The 19,065-nt window shown below is 44.9% G+C and overlaps 1 protein-coding gene and 1 non-coding gene across 3 annotated transcripts in view; both read right to left on the reverse strand.

Annotated features, from left to right (window-relative positions):
- Positions 1 to 5,705, reverse strand: part of ERN1 (endoplasmic reticulum to nucleus signaling 1) — an 82,841-nt gene extending 77,136 nt beyond the window's left edge. For both annotated transcript variants that reach the window (XM_067714123.1, XM_067714122.1), the window contains exon 1: positions 5,453 to 5,705. In XM_067714123.1, coding sequence (XP_067570224.1) covers positions 5,453 to 5,506 — 54 coding nt within the window. In that variant the 5' untranslated portion in view covers positions 5,507 to 5,705. The remainder of the gene's footprint in view (positions 1 to 5,452) is intronic.
- A 3,844-nt stretch (positions 5,706 to 9,549) lies between these two features.
- TRNAE-UUC (transfer RNA glutamic acid (anticodon UUC)) lies at positions 9,550 to 9,622 on the reverse strand. Its single transcript has one exon. It is a non-coding gene; the product is annotated as a tRNA-Glu (tRNA).
- Between the last annotated feature and the right edge of the window lie 9,443 nt (positions 9,623 to 19,065).

Consider the following 19,065-nt stretch of genomic DNA (forward strand, 5'->3'; position numbering starts at 1 on the left):
CTCCTACACTGCGGGTGGGAATGTAAAATAGTGCAGCTGCTTTGGAAAACAGTTTGCTAGTTCCTCAAAAGGTTAGACAGAGGGTTACCGCATGACCCAGAAATCCCACTCTTGGGTATATACCCAAGAAAAATGAAAATCCATGGCCATTCAAAAATCTGTACCCAAATGTTCACAGCAGCATTATTCATAACAGCCAAAAAGGGGAAACTCTAATGTCCATCAAATGAAGAACGGATGAACAAAATGTGGTATATCCACATGTTGGAATATTTATTCATCAATAAAAAGGAACAAAGCACCGATACAGGCTACAACATGGATGAACCTTGAAAACATTACGCTAAGTGAAAGAAGCCAGACACGAAAGACCACATGTAGCATGATTCCATTTATATGTAATGTCCAGAACAGGCAAATCTACAGAGACAAATGTAGATCAGTGGTTACCAGGGGCTGGGAGGTTTGTGGGAAATGGGGAGTGACAGCTAATGGGTATGGAGCTTCTTTTGGGGATGACGAAAATATCATAAAATTGATAGTGGTGGTGGTTGCACAATTCTGTGAATATACTAAAAGTCATTGAACTGTATATTTTAAATGGGTGAATTGTATGCTATGTGAATTATAGCTCAATAAAGCTGTTAAAATGTTAATAGAGGTAATGTTTGGGTAATAGAATTATAGATATGTTGTGCGTTTTAAAAAAATTTAGACTATCTATGCTTTCTTTTTTCTTTATTACGACAAATATGATAATACTCTGAGAGATTTATTTTCAAATCTTCCCATGTTATCATACAGAAAACACCAAACACACAAAAGATTTGAAGAAAAGGAAATCACCTTTCTTATAATAGTGGAAAAATTGGAAAGAACCCATATGACCCCAGTAGGGTGATCACCAGGCAAAGCATGGCTTATTACCACATCAACCCTGCTCAGCTAGGACCCCAGTCCCTAACCTGGTTCTGGGCACAGAAGGCTCAAATGCTTTCTGAGTGGATGACGGTTTACTAAGGTGCTACTGAAAGTGACAAATGCAATGGTGCACTCAGAACATTTCCTAACAGGTCACAGGAGACATTCTGTGAAAAAAAAAAAAACTGAACAAAAATACAGAACACAGGGACTTCCCTAGTGGCGCAGTGGTTAAGAATCCACCTGCCAATGCAGGGGACATGGGTTCGAGCCCTTGTCTGGGAAGATCCCATGTGCCGCGCAGCAACTAAGCCCCTGTGCGCCACAACTACTGAGCCTGTGCTCTAGAGCCCGTGAGCCACAGCTACTGAGCCCGCGAGCCACAGCTACTGAGCCCACGTGCCACAACTACTGAAGCCCGAGTGCCACAACTACTGAAGCCCACCGCGCCTAGAGCCTGTGCTCCACAATAAGAGAAGCCACCGCAGTGAGAAGCCTGCGTGCAGCAACAAAGAGTAGCCCCCACTCCCCGCAACTAGAGAAAGCCCGCACACAGCAACGAAGACCCAACACAGACAAAAAATTTTTTTAAATAAATAATTAAATAAATAAAATATATACAGAACACATTTTTACACTGTTCGACTTGCTGTGTCTTTGTACATGAAGATCATAAGATAATCAGAAGTGATGCAGACACTGTGTAAAAGGAACTTAAAATTTTTAAAAGTCATGTAAGCAAGGACCTTGGGATTTTTTGTTTGTTTTTGTATGGTATCTAGTGGGGGGGGGGCACACTTTAAGTTCTACTTTTCCCAGTCCGTATGTGGTCTGGTGCACTCACTCATTTAAATATCTCTGAGCATGTGTTGCTCTGAGGCAGCAAAGTCTGAAACCAAACATGGGATATAGGTAAAGATAGGAAAAAAAAAATCCCCAGCCCCTGGGAAATATAGCCAACCAGCATGTTTATTATTCACAGACTATGATTCACTGTCCCTATTTTTTAAGCCAGCCTCATACTCTAATCATATTGCTAGGTTACAGGTCCCGAGTTATACGTGCATAATAAAAACAGAATCCATCAAAATGATACATTAGGCTTTTCTCCCCTATATCATCTCTTTAGGGAGAACATCTGATCATTATAAAACATCCATAATATTAAGCCTAAGGATTACTGTGGATTCCCCAAACCAAAGAGGTTTCCAATGAAAATGAAATAGTTATCCAATGATTCTTCAACCTGAAGAATGGAGACGCCATCGGAGGCATGCAAATAACTATAACCCCCAGGCCCACGCAGATGGCACTGTTCTGCTCAGACATGAAGAAACCTTTACATAGCTCACTGGTTTTATATTCGGGAATATGGTCTACCGTCGAACGTTCTCAAGAATCACTCTCATACACATTTTCTCTTGTGCTCTTAGAAGCCACATGACTGCGGAGAGCCTCCTGGGCAGGCAAGTTAATGAAACAAAACAAACGCACGTGCACAACTACAGTCTAATTTCAGGATCAGCAGTCCTGAGAACATGAGCTTCATGAAACACCCTCCTCACTCTCCTCGTGGCAGCAGTATTAATACTCGATGCCTCCTATGAGGATAATTCATGCAGGTGATAACTATCAGAATAAATGATAAGCAAGGCCATTTCTAGTTAAGACTCATGTCTCCGTGTGTTTTTGTGCACACGTGATCTGCAATTCTCCGTGAAGTTGTTTATCCCCCTCTAAAACCAAAACATCGGCTGAATAAAAGAAATTGTATATCCTCTCCCTGAAGAAAGTACCCTGCCTCACGTGCCACAGATCTCTTTGGTACTTGAGAGAAGTGACACCCAAACACTGTACAATGAGGACCACAGGGCAGCAATGATGCAACACAAACCAACATTAGGCACAAGATCCAGGTCCAGGAAGGAGGCGAAAAACTCACTGACTGAATAAGCACCTTCTGGATTAAAAAAAGACACAGCCCTGAGTGCTTAGTAACACCAATATAACTGCATTTTGGATCCGGTAGCCTGGAGTCTCAGCTTGCAGGTGAGTCAAGGTCTGGCTCAGACACACACTGAAGGAAAATCACAATACTGCCTCCTCTGCACTAGTTACTTCATCAATCAAAAAGAAACAGCATCAAAAAATATTCCTTGCTCAGGCATAGTATAACATTGAAAAATGATGACTTAGAGTAAAAAACACCTTTGGGGGGTGGCAAGGAGAATTTACATTACCTATGATGAGCCAGATCCCTTCACACCTGTTAGTGTGTTAGCTGTCCCCATTTCACAGATCAGGAAACAGAGTCTCTAAGACTCTGAGGACACAGCTACCAAGGGACCAGAAAGAACTCAGGTTTGTCTGATTTTACAGCCAGTACATTCTGCACAACATCACTGCTGCCTAGTTTAACTGCAAACTCGGCAATGCATTTCATTTAGAATTTTAAAATAATACTTCCCACTATGTTTGGGGATCGAAGTTTCTACTGGTAGGTAATTCTGGGAATGAAATTCTGACCTTTGCCCTTAAAAGCAGTTACACTAAAACATAACCTTTTGATAAGGGTTGGACTCTTTTACCATGAACTCTGAAAAGTTTGGATTTCTAAATACAATTTGGAAATATTTACATGAAGCGAAACTATAGTCCCAACTAAGGCTAAATAGTTATTTTTGGTTCTTTAGCCAAAGTTGTTCAATAACTAAAACACTAGACTCCAGTGACAGAATAGCACACGAAAAGATGTGGCAAAGAAACAATATGCACAAGGCTCTGATGATATGAAATGACTGATTTCCATTTCATACATTTTGGTCACTCTCTTTACACTCTTATTTGTGGACAGATGCCAGGCAGCAGTTAACCAATCCAAGATGAAATGTTCAAGTTCAAAACCTGACCCCAGTTTTGAAAGTGTATTTTTAAAAAATTCAATCAGAAGGAAAACTTAACTGACATGAGTTTTATTGTGAAGTGTGCACAAATTTTCCTTTAAAAAAAAACCCCAGGATTTCCCTGGTGGCACAGTGGTTAAGAATCCGCCTGCCAATGGAGGGGACACGGGTTCGAGCCCTGGTCCAGGAAAATCCCACATGCCGCGGAGTAACTAAGCCCATGCGCCACAACTACTGAGCTTGCACTCTAGAGCCCACGAGCCAAAACTACTGAGCCCACGTGCCACAACTACTGAAGCCCAGGCGCCTAGAGCCCGTGCTCTGCAATAAAGAGAAGCCACCCCAATGAGAAGCCTGTGCACTGCAACAAGGAGTAGCCCCCGCTCGCTGCAACTAGAGAGAGCCTGGGTGCAGGAGCAAAGACCCAAAGCAGCCAAAAATAAATTAATAAATTAATTTAAATAAATAACTCTGAATTTGAAAAAGGTGGCCTCGTATTACTTCAGCTGTTTCCAAATTCTTGTTACCCCAAGAGCACGGACTATTATTTACCTAAAATGCATAACCTCCAAAGAGTTCATGCTGTGGCACTCAGGTATACACATGTCAATTCTCCACCTGGACACCTGGTACCTGATACACCATATTAAAAAGTACACAGTGGAGGTCATTAAACAGAACCTGCTCCAATGCACCATACCCACATCCTGAACAATACGTTTTCTTTCTTTTTTTTTTTTTTTAAAAACAACACTCACTAATTTAGGTTCTTCCAACCAGAAGGGGAAAAAAAGCCATGTCTGTCCACAAAATGTCCTCCCAGCCACGGTGCCCGAATCCACAGCCTGAGTGAAGGCCTGAAAGTTAAATAAATGTAAACCAGGCTCTTCTCTCCAGAAAAAGATGAAAAGACTTTTTGGACAGCCCCACGGTGCTCTCCCGTGAGGAGACAGTCTTTCGTTTAAAGTTTCGAAGCGGCTTCACTGCTGTCCCATATGGGGTCTTGAAAACAAGAGTACCATTCCCACCGCTTAACCTGCTTAACGATGTCTTGCTGCCCGAAAGGAAGCCCGCTGTCTCCAATGCCAAGAGACCTGCAAGGCAGGTAAGCGGAATCAAGCTCTAGGGTAAGAACGCTTACCCACTTCCAGTGGCATTCGTTTCCCAAAGTTCTCGCATTTTGAAAAGTTCAAGCTAAGATTACAAACGCAAGACATTCCCTTCTCCTTGGTTACAGGGCCCTTTCTGCCCTTCCTCCGCGGCCACCGCCAGGCCGAGTTGGCGCCCACCGGCGGGAAGAGTCCGGCAGGTGGGGCGGCCTCCCAAGGGCCCGGGGCCTTCTGGAGACCCCAAGGTGCCGCTAGGACGACACAAAGTTGCGCCGGAGAGCACACGGCCGGGTAGGCGCTGCTCGTGACAGCCGCGCTGGCCCGCGAGGCCCCTGGGTGGCGGACGCCTCGGCGGGGCCGGCCGTGGCCGCCACTCCGGCCGGTCAGGAAGCCGCCACTCCCCGCCAGGCGCCGTCTCCGCCCCGGCGCACGGAGCCTGAGGCCGCCGCCGCCGCGCTCCCGGCTCAGACCCCGGCCCGTCCCGCGCCGTTCCCCACTCCAACCTTCCCGGTCACTCACCCGGAGGCTGGCCAGCAGCAACGCCAGCAGCAGCAGCTGCAGTCGGGCAGGCATGGCAAGGACTCGGCCCTGACTCCTGACCGGTCCGGCCGGCTCCAGGGGGGCGGTGCGGGCGTGCAGAGGACGGGGCGTGGGCGCCGCGACAACAGTGCGGCGATGGCCGGGACTCCGCAGACGCAGAGCTATCTAGGCGGTGGTGGCACCCCCATTCCCGGCCCTATAAGTGCCGGGCGCCGGCGCTTCTTCCGGTCGGGGCGGGGCAGGAGGCGGGGCCGGCCTAGGGGCGGGTCTGGGATTGGGCGGGGCTCAGGCTTGGGGGCGGGCTGGGGTTGGCCTGGGCGGGGCTGTCGCTGGAGGGGCGGGGTTGTAGGCGGTGCCAAAGGCAGCTTGGGCCTCCGGCTGGCCTTGAGTGCCCCGGCCGCGGCGGCAGGAGAAGAGCACCAGGCTTCTGCGTCGGGCATCTAGGGACGCTGAGTGATCGAGGCAAAGAGCTTGCCTGAGGGCAAGGGGAGACCGGCAACCCCGCCACACGGGCGCATTCCCTGCCCCAGGCGGTCCCAGTGATCCCGCTGAGAGATCCGCTGCGTCAGACTTGATCAGGAAAGGCCAGGAGACAGCCGGTGCCGAGTGTCCAGAGTCCCCGCTCCATCTTCCCGCCGTAGTGGGATCGTCAGCGACCTCCGGAGTGAGGGTCGGCAGCTGGCAGGGGATTCCTGCAACCCGGCGCTTCTGCCCTGCGCGCGGCTATTGCCGAGTTCGCAGCCCTGGGGTCCTCCAGCTGCGCCTCAGTTAGTCCAAACGTCCCTTTCTTTGTCCTCAGGAATTCCCCTCAAATCATGTCCACAGCCAACAGTTCCCTTTGGAATAACCACGGCCAAATCATTCGCCAAAAATTACAAGCAAAGAAGGAAACCATTTCAGCTGCTGGTGTCATGTGTGTTTATGTGGCATTTGTAGATGTGACCTCGTGAAGCTTGACATGTGTCCCAACTCACCGGAGGGAGTGGGTTTGTTGAGGACTCATACAAGGTCCTTTTGAAGGTTGTGGGCTATTAACCTGATGTAAAGAGCCCCGCAGCTGTTTGGTCACTGTCCCATGCTGCCCTCCACTTTGATGGAAGCCTCTCTCCAGAGGACATTTGTAACAAGACAGAATAAACTAAGGTTCAGAGCACAACATTTCCATATTCTAGGAGAAAAGGAAAAAAAGGATGGCAGCTTCTCTAATTTTTTAAAAATTAATTAATTTTATTTTTGGCTGCCTTGGGTCTTTGTCACTGCCCGCCTGCTTTCTCTAGTTGTGGCGAGCAGGGGCTACTCTTCGTTGCAGTGTGCGGGCTTCTCATTGCAGTGGCTTCTCTTGCTGCGGGAGCACGGACTCTAGGCGCATGGGCTTCAGTAGTTGTGGCTCGCAGGCTCTAGAGCACAGGCTCAGTGGTTGTGGCCCACGGGCTTAGTTGCTCCGCGGCATGTAGGATCTTCCTGGCCCAGGGCTCCAACCCGGGTGCCCTGCATTGACAGGCGGATTCTTAACCACTGCACCACCAGGGAAGCCCTCTAATTTTTCTTGACTTGCTCGTATGACAGCCTAAGATTTTTCAGGGTTTGGGGGAAAGGAGTAAGCAATGCTAGAGAAATAAAGAAGTAGGGACTGTATTCAATATCTTGTAATCACCTATAAGGGAAAAGAATCTGAAAAAGAATATATATATATATATGAATAATTTTCTGTACACCTGAAACTAACACAACATTGTAAAATCAACTATACTTCAATAAAAAAATAATATAATAAAAAAAAAAAAGTAGTGGGGGACTGACCAGATGTCTGACCTGGGTGCATGTGAGTCAATCCTATCCCACTAGAGCAGACAGAAATGCTCATGGTAAACCAAATCCCATCAACAAAGTTCCCCATTCCCAACTTCATATGCCTGAATCACAGTCAAGGGACTAAACCCTTGCTGGAGAATCCAACACACCAGTTTAAGAGTAGGACAAATCTTGGTAACTGTGAAAGCAGTAGACACATTTTGAAAAGTGTTATCTGCATGTATAAATGCAAACGGAGAGGTTTGAGATTGGCGAGGGATGTGCAGAAACACAAGCTCCATCACTCCTGACCAGTGTGGCCAGGTGTCCAGGGAGGCGCCCACAGAAAGTGGGAGGAGCTCTTTAATGATTATCTGTCCAGCATGCAAGCTGACAACAGGATCTGTAAGACCACAGGGTTGAGTTAAAAGAGAAGCCTGATCAGAAAATGCTTTCACATGCCTTCTCTGGTGCTTTTTCTCCGACAGAGTGACTCTAGGAGGGGAACTTTCTGTGCTGGAACTCTGGCGGCCCTTTTACAATTCAAAATGTCACTGTGACCCTGTAAGCACAGCAGATAAAACACAAAGGGGAATGCTTACCTCAATCTGACTCATAAATCAGTTTTAAAGATCCAATAAAGAAAAAAAAATCCGTTCCAAGGGGACTGGACCAGGTAGGTGTATTTATCTTGTACTCATCTGGACCAAATCTCCAGGCCATAACTGCACTGTTATAGGTTCTCAGAATTTCTTATGCACCAGTTAGGTTACTCTTATGCTTAATCAGACAGGCACATGTCTTGTGCCTGTCTCCATTTGATTGGCAACTCACACTGATAAGTTCTGGTTTTATTTACGGCAGCATTGCCCACAATCTTGTTCCATAGTCAAGTATTGTTTTAGACAGCTTTTTGCTTTTGATAAAGCAAAAGCTGGCATTGCTGATAAATACAGACAGAAATGGAAATATTTTTGCCGGGTGCCTTTGAAGTGGACCTGCCCATAGAAAAGGCCTGAAAATGACCTTTCTGGAAGTTGTTTTAAATAACATCCACTAAACAAGGCAAAGGCCATGGTTTTAGTGTAAAGATAAGCCCTCTTTTTCCACCAAGGTTAAAATATATGTTCAGCAAAGACTGGAGCAGGCAGGACCTGACTATGTCAGTAGAGGGGAAGGAGTGGTGGGAGAAAATGAGCTAAAATCTTATTTTCACTTCTCTCTAAATCAGTGGCTCCCAAACTTGAAGAGTTTTTTTTTTTTTAAATAGATTCCCAACACCTTTTTCTGCCCTCTTCCCCCTACTGATTCTGAATCTCCTGGGGGTGGAGACTGTGTGTTTTCCAGTTCCCGCAGGTGATAGGGGCAGCCAAGGTCCTGGAATCCGGCTCACTCATAATGTCCAGTGTTAATCCCTGGGGCCATTAATCCCTTTTCTTTATTTTAGCAAATGTCGCCCTCTAGTGGAAGTTATGATCCAGCCTTCAAATGTTTGTGCCTGTCTCAATTCTGTTTGAAAACCCTTCAAAATTTCACTTAAAAATGATTATGAAGTTGGTTTGCAGATAGCTATTTAGCGAGAGAGTAGTTTCCTTTGAAGGAGACTTGAAAGGAAAAGCTGGTAAAACCAGAAAGGGAGGTCATGGTTGAAAGCTTCAGTACCATCTCAAAGGAACAGTGTCTTTACCAGGCTAAATCCACTTTGACTATTTTGAGTGATCTCCGCGCTGCCGCTGCTCCCAAACAGACCTGAACTTACAGCACATGTTGAGGGGTAGTTAAGGGATAAATAAAACGATGAAGCAAGAGTTTCTGGTAGCAAGCTAAATGTTTATCTCCTTCATGTCCTAATTTTTTAAGGGAAATTCTTTAAAAGCCACTGTCACTGTGAGCAGTTTGGTTCTTAGGTAAATAGAACCTTGGTTCTTCCTGTTCCAGGAGACTGGATTTGAAGAGATTGTGCCACTCACTCCGGAGAACTTCTCTTTACCACAGAATCCAATCTACTGTACACTTTTTTGCTACCGCAAAGATGATTCTTATCACAGTTAACATTGGTTGGCCGTGGGCTATTGTTTGGAAATGTGCAAACACATGTTTTATAGGACCAGCTCATGCTATCTGCACAGCAGTTCTATGAGATAGTGTTCTTAGCCCCATTTTACAGATGATACATTGGAATCTTAAAAGATTAACAGCCATGTGGGTAACACATAGCTAGTAAGCAGCACAACATGGATTTTTTTTTTTTTTTTGGCTGTACCTCACATCACATGGGATCTTAGTTCCCCGAGCAGGGATTGAACCTGGGTCCACAGCAGTGAAAGTGCTGAGTCCTAACCACTGGACCACCAGGGAATTCCCGCACAACCTGGATTAGAACTCAGCTGTCAAAAAAAAAAAAAGAACTCAGCTGTCTACATAACCTCGGAGTTCACTGAGGCAACCACAGATGCTGCAGCCTGTTCCACCATCGCTGGTTGTTATCCTTGCCCCTCCCCCAGTGTAGTGACAAGGTACCATTCTGTGGCCCGTAAATGTGGTTAGGCAGGAGCCCAGACTGCCTTGTCCCTGGAATACTATTAACAAACAGAAGTTTGTACAAATATTTGGTGATAAGGGGCATTGCCTCAAATAACATGTAAGTCTCCTGATCTCACCTGGGGGTTGATTGTGCAAAAGCACAACTCACAAAAGGCACCGACCAGCCACCTGGGAGAGAAGAGTGAGCTTTCCCCTGGGGTTTCTGCCCTGGGAGGGAGCTCAGTCTAATCCTGATTATTTGTTCACTTGCCTCTGAGCTGTTGTATTTTACACCCATTTGTGCTGAGTCTATATGCCACCATGGTGAAGTGTCCATAGTGGTACCAGTGTATCATATATTAATATTCTCAAAGGGCCAGCTCAGTGCCAACGTGGAAACGGCCATCCTCTCAGAGTACCTCTTCTTCCTCACTGGTCAGTCCCTCCTAATCCCCTGGGATCCAGCTTATTTCAACAGAACTCTCTGGAAACTTCTCTCAAGCAGCTCATATTCTTTTTCTCCTGCAAAATCCCAGTGGGCTTGCTTTATCTTTTTTACCCTGGGCCTCTCTTCAGTTCACGTATGTTTTTGTTTGTTTGGTTTTTGGGTTATTTTGGCCGTGCCGTCTGACTTGTGGGATCTTAGTTTCCGGACCAGGAATTGAACCCGAGTCCTCGGCAGTGAGAGTGCAGAGTCCTAACCACTGGACTGCCAGGGAATTCCCTCAGGTATGTTAACAGTTCTTTTTTCTTGAACTTTTCCTCCTTGGATGGTACCATTTTCTGGCTTTCCTCCTGTCTCTCTGCTCTTTTTCCTCCTTGCAGACTGTGTTTCTTAAGGTTCAAGATATATACCTTACCTGTTCTCCCTCTCTCCTTTCTACAAGAGCTCATTCACAGACATAACCAAATTTTATTTTTTTTAATTTTTTAAAAAATATTTTTGAGTATTTTTTCTTTTAAAAAAATTTTTTTTAATTTATTTTTTGGCTGTGTTGGGTCTTCATTGCTGAGCGCCGGCTTTCTCTAGTTGCAGTGAGCAGGGGCTACTCTTCGTTGTGGTGTGCGGGCTTCTCATTGCGGTGGCTTCTCTTGTTGTGGAGCACAGGCTCTAGGCGTGCGGGCTTCAGTAGTTGCGGCTTGCAGCCTCAGTAGTTGTAGTGCACGGGCTTAGTTGCTCCACAGCATGTGGGATCTTCCCAGGGATCGAACCCGTGTCCCCTGCATTGGCAGGCAGATTCTTAACCACTGCGCCACCAGGGAAGTCCATAACCAAATTTTAGAGTAGAAAGAAACTTTAGCTATAATTTTATCACCTTCATTTTGCAGATGACCTCATCTTTGTCCTCGGACGGTTACCACTCATTCATTCATTTATTCATTCACTCTTTTAACAAATACCATCAAGGGCTTCTAAGTTCAAAGGATTGGTACCATGAAGGAATATCACAGTTTGCAAGTTGGTAAAGGTGATAGGACTTGCACAACGTACAAGGCCAACTGTGAAAAGTGCAAGAATGTGAGAATAAACTCAGAAACAGAACTATGGTATTCAAGAGAGAGATGGGTCTGGTGGAAGGAAGGAGGTGGGATGGACAGAGCAGGGAGGGCTTCATGGAAGAAGTGGTATCTGGGCTAGGCCTTTTGTCAGATTTGATAGGGAAAAGGAACAGTCTAGGGGGACAGGAGGACCTGAACAAAAGCCTGGAGAAGGGAAAGGACTGTGTGGCTTCATGGAAGCCCCAGCTGCCTCATTAGTGAGCTCGTGTGCTTGCTTCGACAGCACATACACTAAAAACAAGTGAGCTCATGCTCGACTTCTACCCAGAGGAGCAGCGGGAGATGAGGCAGGGCAGGCAGGATGGGCCGGTGGGTGGGGGCGTTAATGTCAGGCTGGGCTTTCTTAGCAAGCAGCAGAGTGAGATGGGACTGAAGGTACGCTCTGGGGGGAGAGTTCGGGCAAAAGACAGGCATTTGAGAGACATCAGGAGCCGGTTAACAAGGGTTATTTGGGCCTTAATCTAGAGCAAGAAAAGGAAGGGGGGACCAGGGCTGATACAAGAGACCTTGCCAAAGCAGGATGGAAAATATTTGACTGGTGCAGTTAAACAAACAAGAAGATTCAGAAGGAATTCAACAACAGTTATCAAGTGTTTACCATGTTCAAGGGACCGTATTACCGAACTGAACTTGGGTCCACTTGCCTGCCTCAAAGCAAAGCCAATTCACTGACACCAGGTTGTGATGAAGGAAAGCATAGTGTTTATTTGCAGCTCGCCAAACGAGGAGTATGGCAGAGGCTCATGCTCAAAACTCCCTGTTATTGGCTTTCAGGGATGGGTTTTTAAGGCAACACTTGGGGTGAGGGCTTCAGGGTTCATGACTTTCTTCTGATTGGTTGGTGGTGAGGTAATAGGGTGACGTTTCAGGAATCTTAATCATCAACCTTCTGGTTTCAACCAGTTTGGGGTCTACCTGCTTTTGCTCAGCTTATAGTCACCATCCTCCACTTGGGTGGGTGGTCTAATTTCCTGCAGAACTCAAAGATATGTGTGTCAGATCATTACATACCTCCCCCGAGGAGGAACTAGGACTCTGTTTTATTGCTGAACTGTTGTCATTACTTTTCCTGTTTAACTGATTTTCCTTTGTTTCTGCATTCCTTCACTTCCCTAATTCCCAGGTCCTGCTCAGTTTCAGCTGTTCTCACCATGGAGGGAGCAAGTGAACAGGAATTAGGGCCCGCCTTGGAAAAAGGGCAGATATGCTAGGTGGTACTGGCTCTGCCCTAGTGGGCACCTACCCTGGTGAGGCCAATCATTCTACTCTACTGTGGTAGCTAAGTTTCCAAAGATGGCCCCAAACAATACTTTCCCTCCTTATAAGCCATGCTGCTCTTCCCATCAAAAGTAAGAGCTATTTCCCTTCCCTTTGAATCTGGACTGTCCCCGTGACTGGTTTTGACCGTAAGTGACATTCTGAGACCTCCCAGCCCAAGTTTAAAAGGCAAAGCAACTTCCATTTCCTTCCTCTTGGAATCTAGCTGCCATCTTGGGAGACGCCCAAGCCACACTCAGGCCACACGGAGGAGAATGGAATTGCTTTAATCAACAGCTCCCAGCTGCCAGCCATCTAGGTGAGCCATTTTGGATGTTTCAGCCCAATCAGGCCCCAGGGTGACCACATGGAACAGAAGTCCCTCTCGGCTGAGACCGTAAGCAGAGAGGGGAGGGGGTCTCCAGAGAAAGAGAACCAGGCATGGCTTTCTTGACATAAGAGAAGCCATTGCTGGCCTAAGCTATTTTGTGATCTTCTAAGCCTGGCCACAATGCTTGCCCTTGAACAGGTCTCAGTAATTAAAGATCTTAAGGCAAGTGAGGGAATGCAGGAGCAAAGGAAACACCGTCAAGAAAAAATAGTTCAGTGATAAAACAGAGTCCTAGTTCCTCCTCAATGGACATACATAACAATCTGGTACGGTCTTTTGAGTTGTTCTACAGGAATTTAGGCCCCCACCCAGGTGGAGGATGGCTAAGACCCCAGACTGGTCTGAACCTAAGGAATGATGTTAACTTTTTCTGACCTTTGTGCCTTCAGTCAACTAAAGCTTGGACTCTGTCAAACTTTGCCCCAATTCTGTGCTGAATTCTCCTCTACTCAAGGCCCTTCATGAATATGCACACACTGCCCCAGCCTCTTCATGAATATGCATATGCTGCACCAGCCTCTTCATGAATATGCATATACCCTTAACTTAAAATTTCCCCAGTTTTGCTGCTTGGGGAGACACTGCTTTGTGAAATTTCCCCAGCATTCTCCTTACTTGCTGCAAGTAATAAATCCTTCTCCCAGTCTTTGGCTTGGTTGTGTCTTTTGGCTTGACAGCTACCAAGAGGCAAACCCTGTTTTCAGTTAACAAGGCTAGTTAACTCACAGATCTGTGAGAGATAATAAAATGGCTGTTGTTTTAAACCACTAAGTTATGTAGTGGTTTGTTGTGCAGTAGTAGTTAACTAAAACAGCTGCCCATCTGACCAACTTTACTTGACCCATGGGTAGGCTTGTATCCAATCTGGCCCCAACTAGAGGCAAGAAAAGAGACTCGTTTCCTTTTTACCGGCAAGGCCGGGAGGTGTGAGGCCCAGGAGCTGCCTCCATCGTGTAAAGAAAGCCAACACAAAAGAAAAAAGTTGACAAGTAAAGAGAAGCACAGATGCAGTCAAGGAACCCTGGACAAGCTTAAGTTCTGATTCTAGTTGGCTTGACATCAGCCTGCACAGCTCTTCTTCCCCTATTTAAACAAACCTTCCCCTATTTATCCCAGCTAGTTTGAGTTGGGTTTCCATCACTTACAACCAATAATCCCTGATTAAAGTGCTAGCTCAACATTTCTAAGAGGACTAAATCAACAATATACACGACTACACCTGGCCCATGACCTACACTAAAGATATCATTTTACACTCACCATATTGGCAAACGTATAAAAAGTGTGACAATATCAAGAGCTGGTGAGGGTGGAGGCCAATGTGGTAGTGCAGATTAGAGCCTCCACTTTGGAAAATAAGTTGCTATTATCTGGAAAGTCGGAAACGTGCTTACCTAGCAGTTGTGCTTGTGTGCGTACCCCAAAGGATCTTTTGCACACACACAAGAATATTCAGAGCAGCTCTGTTTGTCATACTAAAAACTGGAAGATATTTTAAACATCTAACCCAAAGAGGAGAGATGTATAAACTGCAGTGTAATTGTGTACTGGGATGCTACACAGTAGTGAAACGGGTCACATTCCTACAATTCCTGGTTGCATTACATACAACATGAAGGTCACCAATATTAAGCAATAAAAAGAGCAAGTCACAGAAGAATATATACAGTATATTCTATTTCTATAAAGCTCAAAGGCAAAACTAAATAATATACAAATATATGAAGCGGGGCTTCCCTGCTGGCGCAGTGGTTGAGGGTCCGCCTGCCGATGCAGGGGACACGGGTTCCTGCCCCGGTCCGGGAAGATCCTACATGCTGCGGAGCGACTGGGCCCGTGAGCCATGGCCGCTGAGCCTGCGCGTCCGGAGCCTGTGCTCCGCAACGGGAGAGACCGCAACAGTGAGAGGCCTGCATACCGAAAAAAAAAAAAAAAACAAACAGTAGAGCCCGAATAATGTGGAACCCTAGTACATGATAAAAGTGGCATCTCAAACCACTGTTTCAAAAATGGGCTTTTAAAAAATTAATTAATTAATTTTTGGATGCATTGCTGCACCTGGGCTTGCTTTAGTTGAGGCGAGCAAGGGCTGCTCTTCATTGCAGTGTGCTGGCTTCTCTTGTTGCAGAGCACGGGCTGTAGGTGCGCAGGTTTCAGTAGTTGTGGCATGCAGGCTCAGTAGTTGTGGCTCACTGGCTCTAGAGCACAGGCTCAGTAGTTGTGGCGTACAGGTTTAGTTGCTCCGTGGCATGTGGGATCTTCCTGGACCAGGGCTTGAACTCGTATCCCCTGCATTGGCAGGCAGATTCTCAGCCACTCCAAACTCCGGAACTCCACACTCCGGAGGCCCTCCTTTCCACATGCTGCCTCTCCCCTTCCCTCATTCATTTATTTTTATTTATTTATTTATTTTATTTTTTGGCTGTGTTGGGTCTTCATTGCTGCACACAGGCTCTTCTCTACTTGTGGTGAGCAGAGGCTACTCTGTTGTGGTTTGCGGGCTTCTCATTGTGGTGGCTTCTCTTGTCCCCAAGCACAGGTTCTAGGTGCACGGGCTTCAGTAGTTGCAGCACGTGGGCTCAGTAGCTGTGGCGCAGGGGCTTGGTTGCTCCACACCGTGTGGGATCTTCCTGGATTAGGGATCAAACCCATGTCCCCTGCATTGGCAGGCGGATTCTTAACCACTGCACCACCAGGGAAGTCCCTAGGCAGTAAATTCTTGTTGCTTTTCTATTTTATGTATACTAAGTTTGTATCTGTTAATTCCATACTCCTAATTTGTCTCTCTCCCCTTTGATAACCATAAATTTATCTTCTGTGTCTTTGAGTCTGTTTCTGTATATACATTCATTTGTATTATTTTTTTAGAGTCCACATATAAGTGATATCATATAGTCTTTGTCTTTCTCTGACTTATTTCACTAAGCATAATATTCTTTAGGTCCATCCACACTGCCACAAATGGCAATATTTCATTCTTTTTTATGGCTGAGTAATATTCCACTGTGTGTATGTATGTATGTATGTATGTATGTATGTATGTGTGTGTATATATATATATATATATATATATATATATATATATATATATATACCACAGCTTCCTAAACCATTTGTCTGTTGATGGGCACTTGGGTTGTTTCCATGTCTTGGCTATTGTAAATTGTCCTGCTATGAACAATGGGGTGCATGTATCTTTAAATAAGTTTTTTAAAGGCAAATATTGTCGCATTGGGATAAACACTATCATCCAACCATATGCCTCATACAAAGGACACAGTAAGAATAAAATAACATGGAAAGGTTAGAAATAAACGGATGGGCAAACTTATATTAGAAAAACAAACAAAAAAAAGACAACTAATAATGCTAATGTGAGATAAATTAGAACTCAAGGCAAAAGACATAAATAACCTAGTTATTTTATACAGATATGTGTAATCCACCATGGAAATATTATCAGCCACAAACCATAATGAGAATAAATAGCATAGCCTCAAAATGTACAAACAAATAACAATAGAAATAATCATGGAAAATGACGGAAGCATATTTTTTATTTTAATTTTTTGTTTAAAATTTTTATACAAAATTAAATCTTTTGGGTGAACAGTTCTGAGTTTTGACAAATGCATAAAGTCCTGTAACCACCAACACAATCAAGATACAGAAAAAATCTATCACCCTCAAAAATGCCTTTGTGCTGCCTTTGTAGCCAAATGCTCCACACATCCCCAATCTCTTGGGAGTTCTTTGATCTGTTCTCCATCCTTATAGTTTTGTCTTTTCTATAATGGCATATAAATGGAATTATAGCATCTTTTGAGTCTGGCTCCTTTCCCACCGCATAACACCTCTGAGATTCTTCCATGTGTGACATGTGTTGATAGTTCATTCTATCTTTGGCAATATTTTATGGCCAAGTAGCATTTGGTTGTAAGGATGTACCTCAGTTGCTTACCACTTACCTACTGAAGTGCTTTTGAGTGACTGCAGTTTTAGGGGATTATGAAAATGGTTGTACTATTTTGCATTCCCACACAGTAATGAAGAAAAGTTCTTGCTGCTTTGCATCCTTGCCTGCATTTGGTATTTGAAGCATGATCTTAACACTTCACTATTAATCAATGAGAATACATACACTCCCAATCAAGTATAAAATACAGAGAGAGATTTGGACAACATAATTACAGCTAAGATTGAATTAATAATTTTTAAAAATTAATTAATTTATTTATTTTTGGCTGCATTGGGTCTTTGTTGCTGTGCGTGGGCTTTCTTTTTTCTAGTTGCGGCGAGCGGGGGCTACTCCTCCTTGCGGTGCGCAGGCCTCTCATTGTGGTGGCTTCTCTTGTTGCGGAGCACAGGCTCTAGGCACGCGGGCTTCATTAGTTGTGGCACGTGGGCTCAGTAGTTGTGGCTCACGGATTCTAGAGCGCAGGCTCAGTAGTTGTGGCGCACGGGCTTAGTTGCTCTGCGGCATGTGGGATCTTCCTGGACTAGGGCTCGAACCCATGTCCCCTGCATTGGCAGGCAGATTCTTAACCACTGCGCCACCAGGGAAGCCCCAAATTAATCAATATTTCATGTCATTATCTGTACATGATAGTGAAAACATCTCTACTTCAAGAATCTGTGGAACATTTATAAAAGCAGATCATATTCTAGGCTACAAAGAAAACTTTAATTCATTTCCCAATGTAAAAACCGTATGACAGTGTAATAAATGTTAACTTAAAAACAAATGTTTGGGACTTCCCTGGTGGTCCAGTGGTTAAGAATCCACCTTCCAATGCAGGGGTGACGGAATCGATCCCTGGTCGGGGAAGTAAGATCCCACATGCCGTGGGGCAACTGAACCCGGGTGCGCCACGACTAGAGAGAAGCCCTCGTGCTGCAACGAAGATCCGGCATGCTGCAACTAAGACCCAACGCAGCCAAATAAATAAATAAATATTTTAAGAAAATGTTTCAGCAGCAATAGAAATAATCATTGTAGGTACTTCACTGGTGGTCCACTGGTTAAGACTCTGTGCTCCCAATGCAGGGGGCCCGGGTTCAATCCCTGGCCAGGGAACTAGATCCCACGTGCCACAGCTAAAAGAGCCCGCATGCTACAACTGAAAGATCCCATGTGCTGCAACAAAGACCCGGTGCAGCCAAATAAATAAATAAATATTTTGTAAAATATCGTAAAGAAAAAAGATGTTGTCTGCCACTCCAGTTCTACAAGGAAATCAAGCCATTAGTCACTAAAGTCACCCACTGAGAGTGGGCCTATGGGGATTTCAGGATGGAGAAAAACAGGAAGCATTCTGTGCTTTGGATACTGCCCCTAGATAGTTAAGATACATATCTAAGGAAAATTTTCCACATCTCCTAGATTCTTGGACTAGATGTTTTTTCCCCAGCAAAAAAATTCATATATAGCCTGGCTCCTCCCTTACCTCTTGGGAACACTTTCTCATAGCTCTCCTATTGTCTCCTGGGCTACAGTCCTCAGTAAGACACTGAATAAACTCAACTCACAGCTCTTACATTGTGTGTTTTGGTTTTTCTTAAAGTCAACATCACATAGACGTTACAGAACACTTGCCAAAATAACTACTGTTTTGGATCAAAGAGGAATTTTAAAATTTAACTAAAGACTATGTAGCAAATAATGAAAATAAGAGTCCTATTCAACTACAAACTCAGGCTGAAATGCTTTCATTATTACAAAAAACCAATAAACTTTCCTTATTAAGTTAGGAGGAAAAAAGGAAAAGAATTCCCAAGGAAAACATATAAAGGAAGTAAAGATAACCAGATATTGTGCCCGTGTGTCTTCTGTTCCCTCTTCCAGTAAATCAAACCCAGAGGGCAGGGACATATTATTGACCACTTGTGAATATGCCTGGCTCACAGTATGAGCTCAATACTTAGAAGTACTTTCAGCTTTCCCAATGTTAGATCTTCTCTCCTTTGGGCTTCCAGTGTAGGCTGTTTATAGCTCTATCTTAGCATTTATTAAAGTATTGCAATCCATAAGTCTTCCACATCACACCAGTCCTTTAAAAACATATTTGTT

This window comes from Pseudorca crassidens, chromosome 19 (genome assembly GCF_039906515.1).
Source record: "Pseudorca crassidens isolate mPseCra1 chromosome 19, mPseCra1.hap1, whole genome shotgun sequence".
Taxonomy (NCBI): Eukaryota; Metazoa; Chordata; class Mammalia; order Artiodactyla; family Delphinidae; genus Pseudorca; species Pseudorca crassidens.